At 39.5% G+C, this 14,822-nt stretch overlaps 1 protein-coding gene across 1 annotated transcript; it reads left to right on the top strand.

The window, feature by feature from the left end:
• Positions 1-9,866: 9,866 nt before the first annotated feature.
• Positions 9,867-11,970, top strand: LOC143741598 (uncharacterized). Its single transcript, XM_077233869.1, has 3 exons — positions 9,867-10,032; positions 10,163-10,231; positions 10,541-11,970. Exons 1-3 carry the CDS (start codon positions 9,867-9,869, stop codon positions 10,885-10,887), a joined length of 582 nt encoding a protein of 193 aa, XP_077089984.1. The 3' UTR covers positions 10,888-11,970.
• The last annotated feature ends 2,852 nt before the right edge of the window (positions 11,971-14,822 follow it).

The raw sequence follows: 14,822 nt of genomic DNA, 5'->3' as shown, positions 1-14,822 counted from the left end.
GCCACCTAGTTCATTATTATGCAAATAAATGATAGGCTGTTACTGTTTTACACAGTGATATGTTCCGAGTCCAAACGATCCATCTTAAAATTGAGGCATTAAAATTGACAACTGGTCCCTGGAATTTTTTTTATGAATATGCTGGTCCCTGGCACAAAAAAGGTTGGGAACCCCTGCAGTAGAGTACAAGAACCATCAAACTGGTGCCAGCCCCTTCATTGCTGCTGGAATTTCCTGTGTTAGCTCATTTGTCTTAGACTATATGCATATGGTCAACTTGGGAGTAGTTTGATGGATGTTTATATTCTTGACTCGGAGCCCAACACTTTGCCGCTTATCTGTAAGGCAAAAGGAACAAATCTCGCAGAAGCTAAACGGACTAAGAGGAAAAATGCCTAGTGAATTTGCTCGTCAGCCCCGCGGTCTAGAAGAGCTGGACAGGTGGAAGGCCACAGAATTTCGGCAGTTTTTGTTGTATACTGGACCAGTCGTACTGAAGAATGTGTTATCTCCTGAAAGATACTACCATTTCCTGTCCTTGACAGTAGCCATGTCAATTATGTTGGACTCTGATGAGAGCACTCGCAATGCATACCTTCAATATGCCCATGAACTGATCTCACACTTGTACGGAAAATATTTTTCAGTATACAATGTACATGGACTGATTCACCTTCACGAGGATGTCCACCACTTCAATTGCTCATTGAATGAGATTTCCGGTTTCCCTTTTGAAAACCATCTCCAACAAATCAAGAAACATGTACGGAGTGGGAAAAATCCCCTCGCACAGGTAACCAGGCGATAATCCGAGATCGAATATGCAAACGCCAGCAAGAGCAAAACACAGCCTGAAGCACGCCGCCGAATGTTTGTTTCTACAAAGGAAAAGGACAGTTGTTTTCTCTTGTGCGGTGAAAAATTCGCTTTTATCAGAGAAAGAAGAGGAGACGGGTAGTGTTATGCAATGTCCTGCACCAGCGTTACACATCAGCGTTGTTTGAAAAGCCATGCAGCTCAAAACTGCTAAATATAGTGTACACAAGAAATGGACGAGGCAGGATGAAAAGACGACAACTGCTTGAAACTGATCTGTTCTGGAAGGTGGCCTGCCTCCCTCATGAAAATGGTGGTTCTGTCCTCATACCTCTCCTCCATGGTATAGGACACAGAATTTGAAGGTTGGCAGTTTTATCTTAATTAACCTCTTTGTAGATGTACCATTCTATATTTTGTCATAACTGAGTTCAGAGCACTTAAAGGTGGATTCAACAATGTTAAACAATGTTTGAAATTGGGCAGACCGTGCACAAAACACAGCCAATCAGCAGTAAGGGGCATATATACTCACAATGATGCGGTGTGTCGGTGGGGAATTATTTATATATAAATTAATTTCTGGTGGCATTTGTGTTTGTTTGTAGCAGTTTCATAGATAAGTAGTGTGGAAAAGTGCTAACACTTTATGAATGTGCTTTTACTTTACAGATCATGGTGTATGCCAGGGCTGTGTGGGTGGAGCATGGCAAGGAAGTGGAAGGAACTGCCCCAGACAACTGGATTGATGTTGACAACAAAACTATTAGATGGCCAAAAAAAGGGGAAAAGGCAGCTTTTCTCAATCAATACCCCCCTCAGGATGACTGGATGACATTCACCTTGGTGAAGCGTAAAATGACCTCCGGTAAGTTTTTGTAAATTATCTAATAGGGTTCATTCCTCTGTCAAATAATTGTATCAGGCGAGCACCCTTAGTCAAGATGCTAGTAGTATGGTATTTTTTTGTAATTGTAGTGTCTGTGTCTTTAACCTTACAGTTAACATTCGTGAATGTGATGATTATGAAATGACAAGCTATGTCGAGGAGGAAGAGGAGGAAAATGAGGAAGTAGAAGGAAGGAGGAAAAAGACCAAACGCAAGTTTGATGACTATGTTCTTGGTATTCTTCTATGATAATTGTTGAATCTGTCTTGAGAATCAAATTCTATACACTAAATTCATATGGGGCCCTCAAGTTTTAGGTCACTTTTTTTTAAAACTAGTAATTAATGTTATAAAATGAATGTTATAACATGTAAATTTGTACAATTACAGAATCTGACGATTTGGAGGAAGAAGAGAATGTGACTGGTAGTGGTTTCCCAAGCTGTTAACATCGCACACCTATGCAGTTCTTATATAATTAATTGTTATAAGATTACAAATTTAATGCTCATTATTTTTTATGACTGGTACTTCCATTTATTTAATATACTGCATTTGTCTAGGTGCCATTATCAAGGCACCCTCCTTTCCCATTCCACCAACAAAGGTGACAAAGTCCATCCAGATGGAGTCTGCTGGATCTAGCAAAAAGTTCACTGGTAAGTATCCATCACTTTAATCTACTAATTTCTAACATAATTTTTCTTGCATATTTATAACATGAAGAAGGTGGTTACAAAATCATTGTTAATAATTGACATATGCAAATTTTCAGACACTGGACATTCAAATTCAGCCAGGTCTCACCAGGTGCAGGGTGCTGGGTCTGGGTCCAGGGACAGGTCCACAGGCAGTGAGTAATCATCACATTAAACTAGTCACCTCGAATACCAAATCATTTTATCAACCACAAACAATTTAATCAACCACATTACGTGTAAATCCAGTTGAATCTCAGAGCATATTTCTTCTGTATGTCTTCTGTATTTCTATGAACCTCCATTTAACTGTAAATTAACTCAAGGTTTTGTTTTTCAGACTCTGGACATTCAAATATAAACCAAGCCAGCCAGTCGAGAGGTGCTGGGTCCAGCCACCAGTCCAGCCACAGTGATGGATCCCAGCACAGCGACGGGTCCCAGCACAGAAACTGGTCCAGGCACAGCGACGGGTCTAGGCACAGCGACCAGATGGGACATGACAAGCAGTCCAGGCACAGTGATTTGTCTAAAGACGGTATTCCTCCGAATGCAATTCACTGAGCTTCATGATTGACCTCAATTTATTATCCATCAAGTAATATCATGGCCAAAAGTAGATAGATCTCTTTGCACTGACTGCTGAGTACAGCAGAGCGCACTGGGGTTCCTCGAGTTATCCAAACTTGATGAATCATTTGGGCACACAACTTGCTACAAGAAAAAATTTCCACTATTACGAACAATAAAGTAATATTTGGCACATTTTGTCTTTCAGATTATGAAACGCCAATCTCAAGATACTCTCGGAGGTCTTTCTCAGAGCAGAGTAACAAGTCCTCGGCACATGAAGCCAGTACAGGGCCTCGTAGGGAAACAGACTTATGATTTCCAATGTCCATGGCAAGTAAGTACTAAAGTGTTGGAGCTGGTATCAAAAACAATAAAAATGAATTGAACAGGACATACAGCATTAGCAGGTTTAACTTTGTACATCTGTTTAAGGACAACACTGCCCTACAAAGGCAAAAGACCTTAACTCGCTAGAGTGTGGAACTGAGAAAAATGACTTTAAAGATTTTTAGTTGTCCCGCCAAATTAATTATAGGTAGGACACTGAAAATCGGGCAATTAGATGTTTAAGTAATGAAAATTATCTACATAAAAAAATCTTGAGCTCAAACTTGACTTTTGACCACTATTTTCAAGTTACTGTACTCTGCCTTTGTATTGTCAGCAAAAAGTGAGAAGTCATGCCAAAGAAAAAGGCAGTAACTTCCACATTATCAATATTTGGTTGCTGATCACCATTAACAAAATCATTATAGCAACACCTGTATAAAATCTAGTGATCATGGCATTTATTTTGTATGATTTACAATTATAGCCATCTACTTATTGCTATCCTGTGCTTTGGTTGCATTCTGGTTGCCCTATATTAATAGCCTACATTAGACATGACAAAATACCTCCATGGGGTAAAGAGTATTTTCAAGTGGTACCGCGTGGCATAAGACTTGCTAAACATGCGTTCAAAATGATCACGATAAAACAGATCCTCGCGCACATTCGACCTGGAGACTGGTTTATAGCGGTGGATCTGAAAGACGCATACTTTCACAGGCACTTACCGAGATTCGTGTTCGAATGTGTGACGCTCCTCGTCCGTTCACGAAAAGTAGCCTACGCAGTGCTTTCCCCCTTGAGACTCAGTAGGGAGCGCGTTCTGGACTACCTAGACGACAATGCATTTATAGCACAACCTTCTGTGTTCCGCGTCTTTCCAGTATGCGGTGGTTTCAGCTGTCTGCCCTATTATTGTGCTTGTGCACTTCGCTCGTCCCGCGGATTTATTCTGGACGCTGTGATTGTATTTGTATAACCTGCTTGTAAAAGCTGGTCTGATGTTGTATGCACCAACACTTCTTGCTTCCTTATGTTGTATTTACCAATATACTCTTGTTGCTTCATTATTATCACTCCCTGTGATATATTAGTCCAGCGTCAGCTCGACCGGGTTCAGGGCGATGCTGAAGGCGCCGGCGAAGTTCTGGCACTCTGCCAGCTAGATGCATGATTGTTTCAACCAGGTCCGGTATCCGAACTGGGTGAAGCGGGGCTTTAGTTCTTTGTTGTATTCACATGATATGGCATGTGTAACATTTTTCTGTCATCTCTGCATATATCCTTCGCGATCGTTATCGCACGTTAGTCGATGGAGCGGATTCAGACCATTACTAAATGTTCGGACCGCATTAGTGCAGGACAAAGCTCTGTGGACATCAGAAGACAGGAACTGATGGCAGCTGTACACATCTCTACACAGGCTACATCGTAATTTAAATTTTAATGGAGAGTAAAACAAAGGCAGACCACCATATAATCTGGTAGGTAGCATTATTTGATAGAACGCCGGCACCGTAACTTCATATTGACACGCGGCTAAACAAAGGCAGAGTACCGTAACTCAAAACAAAGCCAAAGAGCGTTAACTGATGTTACGGTGTTCTGCCTTGGTTTCTCATGGGCTTTTGGAAGTTACGGTTAATAAGTGAATTGCACTGCTTCTCTCGCGAGAAATTAATCTCAGTTTCACTCTTTCTCAACATGTGATTGGCTGTTCGCTACTGATGTCACACCTAAACTCAGGATCAAAGCCTGAGTTGACAGAGAAAGTTGATGATTAGCATCATGGTATCAACAAAGCCTGGTTGGATTGGTTTGGTTTTGTCAACTCAAAACTAATCCTGTAACCCTGAGTTTGTTCAACTACCATCATGGTACAGGCCTCTAGTATCTTCAGTTGTGTGCGCCCCGTGATGCGCTTCGTAGTAGCCTAAATACAGAGATGGGAATTATATATTACACTTCTTTCCAGGTAACTGTGAAAAACAAACCGCACAAAACATAGACTACTTTCGGTTTTAATAAACACTGTTAAACATGTTACGGTGGGTTGTATACGTTGAAAATAGTTATTTTTTACTTGATTTAAGTTTGTCATGAGTTTGTTGCTTCGCGATTAGCACGACAGCCCGCCATAAATCTGCAATACATCAAAATACGGATGCAGTTGGATAAGAGTTGATGTTGTTTCAGAGTTATAAATTATCTTCACCTTACATATTTAGTCATTTAACCCCCCTGTGATATGACTGTTAACAGCGAGTTACAGCTATTTACATTGGCTAAGTGAATGTCGTATGTCTTAACTCAAATCTCATTTTTTTCCTAGAGATGACATTTTTATGGTAGCTATTTACAAGATAATTATAAATCAATATGAATTATGTAAAAAAAAATTATGAAAGTCCTTAAAAGAAAAAAATGGGTTTCATCTGGTCACAAATGTGACTGGTAGTATAACACAGAGTTTGTGTTAATGCATTTACAAACTGACACACTTCCACAATTATTTTATAGACTGAGTTAAATACATAAACATTGTTGGCTCAGTTTCAAAAAGGATAAAATACAGCAGATGACATTTAATCAAATAAAATGATGGTAAATGGACTGCATTTATATAGCGCTTTCACAGACCCAATGGCCACCAAAGCGCTTTACATATTTGCCTTACATTCACGCACTCATTCATTCATACACTGATGGCAGTGTCAGCCATGCAAGGCGCCATCCAGCTCGTCGGGAGCAGCCGGGGTTAGGTGTCTTGCTCATGGACACCTCGACACTTGGTCAGGAGGAACCGGGGATAAAACCACCAACCTTCCGGTTTGTAGACAACCTACATGAACCACTTAGCCACTGCTATTATAAACTTAATTATAAACTGAACAACATACTATATAAGTAAAGTTATATAGATAGATAGATAGATAGATAGATAGATAGATAGATAGATAGATAGATAGATAGATGACATACAGGCCCTTACGAAAAATAAAAATACTAAAGTAAAACTGTTTGTTTACTATAGTAAAACTGTCTGTTTTACTATGCTAAAACTGTAGTTAACCATGAATGTAAAACCGTGTTTTAAAAAAACAACAACAACAACAGTTTTACTACAGTTATATTGTACTAATACAGTAAAACCATAGTAACCTTGACTGTAGTAACCATGGTTTTACTAACGTATCCAGAATTACATTTAAGCCATTTAGTTCCAACAAACATCTACAAAATAACAACAAAAAGAAAAGTTACCATTCTATGATACAGACTTGATGACAGACATAACGATAGATAGATAGAAACTCAAAGACTGACAAGTGTGCTGAACTGTTGTAATATGCATATCGTCGCTGTCGGGCGGAAACCTTGTATGTCCAAATTTGGTCAATTTCATATTTTTTCACAAATCGATGCTATTGGTCAGTCTCCACGTGGGTCTGTTATTTTTACAAATTATTAACCAATCGAAAGTGTTGAAAATAGCTTGTGAGCAAACCTCTTAACTCCATTGGACTCCATTGGACTTCAACTGTCTGAGAAACCTCGTAACTCCACCCCTTCTTCACTTGGCGCCGCCGCGCTGGGAGCTTCGCGGCATTTTTTCTCTTCAAGATTGGAAGTCGCAATCCTCGTTGAGCAACACGTGCTCTGAGGTAAATGTCCTTATTCATGATTTAGTTATATAAATTATATAATAACAGTTTATATATTATATATAACAGTTTTATCTCTGTGAGGGCCGACAACGTGGCCACACAGCAAGGCGGTAACTAACCCATGCAAAATCATGCATCTTTTTCGTTTGTTTGTTATTTTGGTTATTCTTTAATACATTACGTCATTCAATATTTTGTTACAGATCACCTTGTATACATTTCATAATAACGACAGACACAGATTTGGTTCATTACATTCACTTTTATATATCATTTTCACTGTTATCATACATGACTAGGTTGGGTGCACACTTTCTAGTTATTGGTGGTATATTGTGTTAATATTATTTTCTTTGAGTTTAAGTTACCTGCATGTGGAAAGTGGAGTTTTGGCGCTGCCTGGGACGTAGAGCTCCGGTGAAGGTCCATTCCATTAAAGGACGGGCTGGTGGGGGGCGGGGTGATTGATTATATGTTAGTTTTGTTTATTATTCGATTTACATTTTGTTTATTATACTGGAGTAAGTTATTTTATGATCTCTTTATTGATAAATTTGAAGTTTATTACTTTATATAGTGTAATTGGGTTAAGTGATGATTGTGGTGTCCCTTGTGTGTGTTTAATGGACTAGTCCTTTGTATATATAAGTTCCCCATTTGTGTTATTAGGGAGGTCATGTTGGTTTGGTTAGTTTGATTTGATTTCTGTTAAGTTTGATTCTGTTCAGTTGACCCTTTTTCTTTATGGGCCCAGACCTGACTTTATTTTTATTCAGTTTTTCAATTATTTTGATTTTGTAACTTAATTTTTTTTTGTATTTAAATAAATAATATTTGGTTGGAAATCCTGTGTCCTTTGCCCTTGACTACTCGGTCCCTCACAATCTCGATCAAAGTAATGGTAGTGCTAGTTTAGTGTAATGTATCATTTCTGAGGATGCTAGATTTTTCTTCCTGCTATGTCTTGCATTGGACGGTAAGTTAGCTAAGTTAACTTATCATGTTGATTGAAATCTTCCATGGTTTTGTTTCTCTGACGAGGAAATTTAATTTAAACTGCAAAAATTGCCTGTCGTTGACTTAGTTAGCCGCTATGTAACATTATTGGTTTTGTCATCATGTTAGGTGAGATAGGCAGCTAACGTGATTTTCGTGGGGCTTAAAGAGCAACATGCAGGTTGGACACCCCTATATAGCATAGTGTATGTTGATGATAGAACAACTAGATTTTCTTAACTGGAGTAATATATATTTAGCCAACAATATTTTGAGAAATTGTGATAAAATAACTTCCGTGTCTGTAAAGCACTAACCGGAAGTGACGATCGACGAGGGATTCTGGTCAAGTTCAAGCTCAGATTACAATGGATGCGAATGAAGAAACCAAGTTCTCCGATGTGGACGAACATGCTTATGATGGCCCACAGGCCTATAATTATGAGCCTCCTAGGCGAGATAGTAGTCAGGAGAGAAGTAGAGTTGTGGTGTCAAGAAAACCAGTGGCGAATAGGGCAAGTGACTTGGTGAGTTCATGTAAGTTAGCACCGTGGCTAACGTTGGTTCATCTACTGTATGGCTAGTACCTTGGTGTTTTGCAATAAATCTGCTTTAGCAAACATACGTTCGACCTTGTTCTTGATTAAACATCCATTTAGATTTTCTTAATTTAAGCCAGCAACGTTTTGTCTTCTCATATTCTACGCTGACAGTGATTATGTAGTCCATCCAAGCTGGTTAGCACTATCTGCATTGAATAAATACCAAGCCATAACAACAAATTAATAATGACAATACCTAAGCTACAATAGCAACAGTCTAATGGCGCTTTTCCACTGCATGGTACGGCTCAGTACGGTTCTGCTCGCTTCGCTTTTCCACTGCGTGGTACGACTCAGCTTTAGCTCGGTTTGCTTTTCAACTGCAGTTAGTGATACCATTTAACGCGAGCCGTACCGTACCATGCAGTGGAAAGTGCTACCGTTAGCACTTGGTCCTCCAGTCCCGCCTGCGCCAAAATCCGGTGTAAACTTTGACGGTGGACTTGATTCCATCGAGTGCACTGAGGGAACAGCATCAGTAATCAGCCTCACGTGGTCCCTACTCCGAAATCCCATCCAAGACTCCATCAAATCTCCAGGTCGATAATTCTCCGGAGTGAAATGTGCGCCACAAACGACCGAGTGTGTGGTAACAGACGCGGCAGTGAAGTCTGCTCTCTTCACCTGCACAAAACGCACCCAAGACCGAAATTCCTTGTTTGTCCTAAAAGGAAAATGATGGACACGATGTCCTGACAGGCTGGAATTCGTGCAACTAGCACAAACACAATAATTTACCATTATGGCTTCTCTAAAACTCAATCTAAAACTTTCTGTCTCTCAATACTGCTCTAACTACACCAACACCCAACAATGAGAAAGCTGACCGCGAGCTCTTTTATTTACCTCGGCCTACGTCATATGACGCTTTTCTATAGCGGGAAAGGCGTATTCCAGAGCCTAGTACATTTTCATCAAAATCTCAATATCAAATGAGATTTCATTAGTAATTTCTACATATGCGTTTTTAAAATATCTCTGCAGACAATTTAAAGTATTAATTCAGAAATAAATTCAACCTGCATGTTGCTCTTTAAATAAAAATCTCTCGACCCCCGCTAACGCTAGTTCTGGCACTCATCTGAGGAACAACATAATTTAATGTACTATGTCAGTATTGTAGCTTACAATGTCAAGGCATTCCGTCATGTTCAACAAGTAGCTACCTTTTACGTCATGTTCATCACTTTAAGCAAGCTAGCTGGCTTCTTGCCTTGTTATCATACGTAAACATGCCGTATAACTTAGTGAAAGGATCATTTGACCTTTATTTACTTTATTTTTTGCAGCAACCATGTCTGTGTCCTTAAAGGAACTCTGTCAGATGGTCAATGTGCCATATGATCAGGCAAGGGCCCTAATAGACAGTGAGAGCTCTGATGGAGAGAGTGTAACAATAGAGAAAGAGGAAGCAACAGTGGTGGAGGATACAGTGGCGGAGGATACAGTGGTGCATGCTGGTAGAGTGAATTTCTGAGAGATAATAATGATTTCACATGCCAAAATGAATGAGTTTTAATGCAGATGTATTTCACAAAAATAGAAATAAAAAAATAAAAATCACACTAATTGTACGATGTGTTTGAAAAGATTTCTCTGGTGGTCTGGAGGAAGAGGAGGCCTCACTGCTGCCTCCAGAGCAGGTGCAGTTTGACACGGGTAGGTTTGATGCTTTTCTACATTTTGCTTTTCTGCTTTCTGCTATTCTACATGGATTTCACAACAGTAAATAAAAAAAGACGACTCTAATTGTACCATGTGTTTGAAAAGATTTCTCTGGTGGTCTGGAGGAAGAGGAGGCCTCACTGCTGGCTCCAGAGTAGGTGCAGATTGACACGGGTTGTTTTGATGCTTTTCTACATTTTCTCATTAAATTGGATAAGGTCCTTCAACTATAGCCCTCACTGTTGACCATTTATAAAGATCTAATTCATTCATGCACGTTTGGTTTGTGTGTGTATTTTGAAGTTTTCCATGGTGGAGGCGATGAGGACTCGGATGCAGAGCATTCATGCTCAGATGCTGAGGAAGACGCACCTCCAAGGAAAAGACTGAGAGCTGAGAACACCTGGAAGAAAGTCATCAACAAGAAAAGAAGAATGGTTGGAAAGTCATACATTGGAAAACAGAAGCAGAAGGAAACAATGAGGGAGCCACGGGCTATGGGGCCTAGATGTTCATCAGCAGCATGTGCCAGGTCAGGTAAACATCACTGCAGTGCAATCGGCGAGCCTGAGAGGAGTACGATTTTCAATGACTTTTGGCAACAATGTGACCTGGGAGGAGAAGAGAGTGTATGTTCGTGGTCTAATTGATGTGGTCCCTGTGCAAAGGAGAAGGGGGGCTGAAAATTCCCGAAGATCAAATTCGCTGTTGTTTTTTTTACGGGTCAGTGGGCAGAGAAGACGCGTCTGCAAAAGTATGTTTTTGTCTACCCTAGGAATAGGCGAGTGGTCTGCTCTTAACTGGGCATAGGAGGGACACACGCAAGCAGAGACAGAGGGACAAACACACAGCAATGCACGTCGTTCAGTGGCAGGCCATGAATTCATTTGCAGTTTTTTGCACGACCTCCCAAAGGTGCCCTCACACTATTGCAGATCCACAACATCCAAACAGTATCTGGAACCTGTTTCAATCGATGGCTGATCTGTATGCAGTGTATTGTCGTGCTGCTGCAGAGAAGAATGTAACACCTTTGTCAAGGCAAGTGTTCACAAATGAGTTCAAGCGTCTCAACCTAGGCCTTTACCACCCAAAAAAGGACCAGTGCAACATCTGTTGTGCTTTCAAGACCGGCAACTTACCTGATGACGAGTGGCAGCACCACCTCCTTCAAAAAGAAGAGGCCCGCGCCGAAAAGTTGTCCGACAAAAGCAAGGTCAGCAACAACACTATGGTCTTATGTATGGACTTACAAGCCCTCCTTTTGTGCCTAAAGCTAAAAGCCTCTGCCTTGTATTACAAAACAAAGCTTGCTGTTCACAACTTTACCATGTACAACATGCTGACACACAGTGCCACATGTTATGTCTGGCATGAAGGCGAGGGATCCCTGTCTGCCAGTGAGTTTGTTTCATGCATTGTCGACTACCTCTCTGCACACACTGAGCCTGACACATTTATTCTGTGGAGTGACGGCTGCGGGTATCAGAACCGGAATGCAGTTCTAAGCAATGCACTTCTTCTGTTCTCCATGAAGAATAACAAAGTCGTCATTCAGAAGTACCTTGAGAAAGGGCATACTCAGATGGAATGCGACTTCGTTCACAGCGTCATCGAGAGGCGTCTGAGGGACCAGGATGTTTATCTCCCAGCAGAGTATGTTAACCTGATGAAGAGGGCCCGTGTAAAGCCTCATCCATATGAAGTCAAGTACATCGACCACACCTTCTTCCAGGACTAGGGATGGCTCGATACCACAATTTTGGCTTCGGTACGATACCAGAACCTAATGCCTCGGTATCGATACTAAATCGATACCAGGTAAAAAAACAAAAAACAGTCTCAAAATTTAAGTGACACTTAAAAAACGCTGGATGAAACTCTCCACTACCAAATGTGCAAAGAAAGGGTAAATAAAAAATAAATTTAAAAAAATCAGTCAGGGAACATACAGTAGGTTAAATTTTGATTTTGGAGAAATCCCCCCCCCCTGAAATTATACAATTAAAATAGGTTAATATCTATAATGATAGATTCACATAATAATAGAATAATGAAATGACATGTAAACTATTAGCTGTCATGCATCAACAGAGAATTATCAATATTTATTGCATTTATTCATCTTGGTTTGGTTACTGTTTGGGTTCATATTAGTTTAGTGCATTGCATAAAGTAATGTTAACATGCTAAACATGTATTAGTACATTTAATTTTTTAGGTCATTTAATTACTGATTGATATAGATTAATAAATGCTAATATACTGATAGGTCAGGTTACCTAATGAATGTTGACAAATGTAGCTTAATTGTAATATTCATATTACTACTCTCTCTCTCTCTCTCTCTAGGGGTCGCCACAGCGGCACTAATATGCCATTCATTTTACTATCACTAATACTAAAATTTATATTGTTACAATTTGTATTCTTTATTCATTCAAATTCAATTAATATATGTTTGTTTGTAAGTGCAAAAATGATGAGACCTAAACTTAATTGGTTCTAGCGTGTCATGCAAGCAGATTTGAGCTTTCGTGTTTACCGTATCATATATAATTGATAAGCTCTTATGTATGTGCGCTGTTCAGTGTTCAATAAAAGTCTAAATTAAATCAGTTGAATGATGGACTAACGGTCACTAACCTGTCAATCTCTGAACTCTTTGAACAAGTCAGGATGAGCATCTGACGAGTCAAGTGTTTAGGCAGATTTGATGTGTTGCCTCCCCGTTTGCAGAGTGGTGCATTGAGATCTGTTTCTTTACTTTTCTCATTACTTTTGTAGGCAAAGTAATGCCTTATTTCACTCATACTGCTCTCTCTATTTATTAATTTCGGGCGTGTAGAAATTCGAATGAGCTTCGCTTGATCCACCGTGTTCCTCTGTTGTCACTGTTTGCCGGTTTCGCATGACCCGCGTCAGTTTAGGTAGCGCACTGCCGCCTAGCGGTGAACGTCGAAACAGTAGCGCATCAAATACCGAATTGAACAAAATTATGATATTGTACCGTTTGAAATATAACATATACCGGTATTTTGGCAGTACCGGTATACCGCGCATCCATATCCAGGACTTCACCAAGCTGAGGCTCTGCAAGTCTCTGCACCCTGGAGGAAGACCTGGTGAACCAACTGTCCATGATATCAGAGCCATCAGGTAATTACCAATGCAAATCTTATGTCTTACCAATATACTCATGACATTATAATGTTGCATATCTTTTTATGAAATCTTACAGTGATTATGTTGTTGTATTATATTTTTTGCTATTAGGTACAACAACAATGGAACGATGGACTTCAAAATCAACCACTCTGATGACTGGCATTCACATCCAAGTGACCAACTCCGAAACTCCACCTCAGACAGCCACACAGTCACCCCGCTCTATTCAGACCGCCTGAAGATCAAAGAGCTGAAATTCAAACACCTCCAAGACCTGAAGGAAGTCATCCCAAAGGACTTTCACAGCTTTTACGACAATTTACTTCACTAGCTTAATATAGGATGCAGTATTAAAGGAGAACTCCTGCGCAAAATGAACCTGGGGTGTAATAACACATTGATACCGAGTCGACCGTTCTCTGGGATTTGTTTTCATGATAATCGAATGTAAAGAGTTCTATCTCTAAAAACTGTTTAAATTATAATGCTAGTATATGTTGGCATATAATAAGTAAAAAGAAATCGCTAATTAATACCACTAACAATGCTCAAAAGACAGTAACATCGCGGTGCCATCTTTGGGAAACAGCCTCGACCAGTTGAACCACTAAAGCCGTGCTAAGTGAGCTGAACTTTGAGATTCCAAGTCACAGTTCAGCTCGTAGCACGGCGTTCGTGGTTCGACTGGTCGAGACTGTTTTCCAAAGATGGCTCCGGGATGTTACTGTCTTTATAAAGTATATTATTATTAAACTGTCTGTACACTTAAAAAGTTCTCAGTGCTTCGGTTTGGACCCTCATTATGCTACCGTGTTAGTGTGGGGCTATTTTGAGCATTGTTAGTGGTATTAACTAGCGATTTCTTTTTACTTAATATATGCCAACATATACTAGCATTATAAGCTAAATAGTTTTTATAGACAAAACTATTTACACTCGATTATCATGAAAACAAATCCCAGAGAACAGTCGACTCGGTACCAATGTGTTAATTGTGTGTTTATGAACCCCAGGTTCATTTTGCGCCGGAGTTCTCCTTTAATACTGGTATGGCAGTAAAATATGATGGCAATGTAACAACACACACAGAGCCTCACAGATACATGCACACAGACAAGGGCTAACCATACTCACAAACACAAATACACAAGCCTTAACTGTGATTTTATTATATTATAAATATTATAATTATAATAAATTAATATTATATTTATTTTATTGTTAAACTATGATATTAGTTATTGATGTATTTTAAATGTCTACTTATTACTAGGCTTATTATAAATGTGCATTGAAGTTTTAAAATGTATATAATATAATACTTGAATTGAATGTTTTGGATACCACCATTAAATTATTGTTTTTATTATTATTTTACTGACTCAAAGTTCCCTCTCTTGGCACTGTGCATGTAAAA

This window comes from Siphateles boraxobius, unplaced genomic scaffold, assembly GCF_051911475.1.
Source record: "Siphateles boraxobius isolate OS27281-9 unplaced genomic scaffold, OSU_SipBor_1 19, whole genome shotgun sequence".
NCBI lineage: Eukaryota > Metazoa > Chordata > Actinopteri > Cypriniformes > Leuciscidae > Siphateles > Siphateles boraxobius.
The sequence above is the reverse complement of the archived record's forward strand: the minus strand, read 5'-3'. Positions and strand labels throughout refer to the sequence as shown.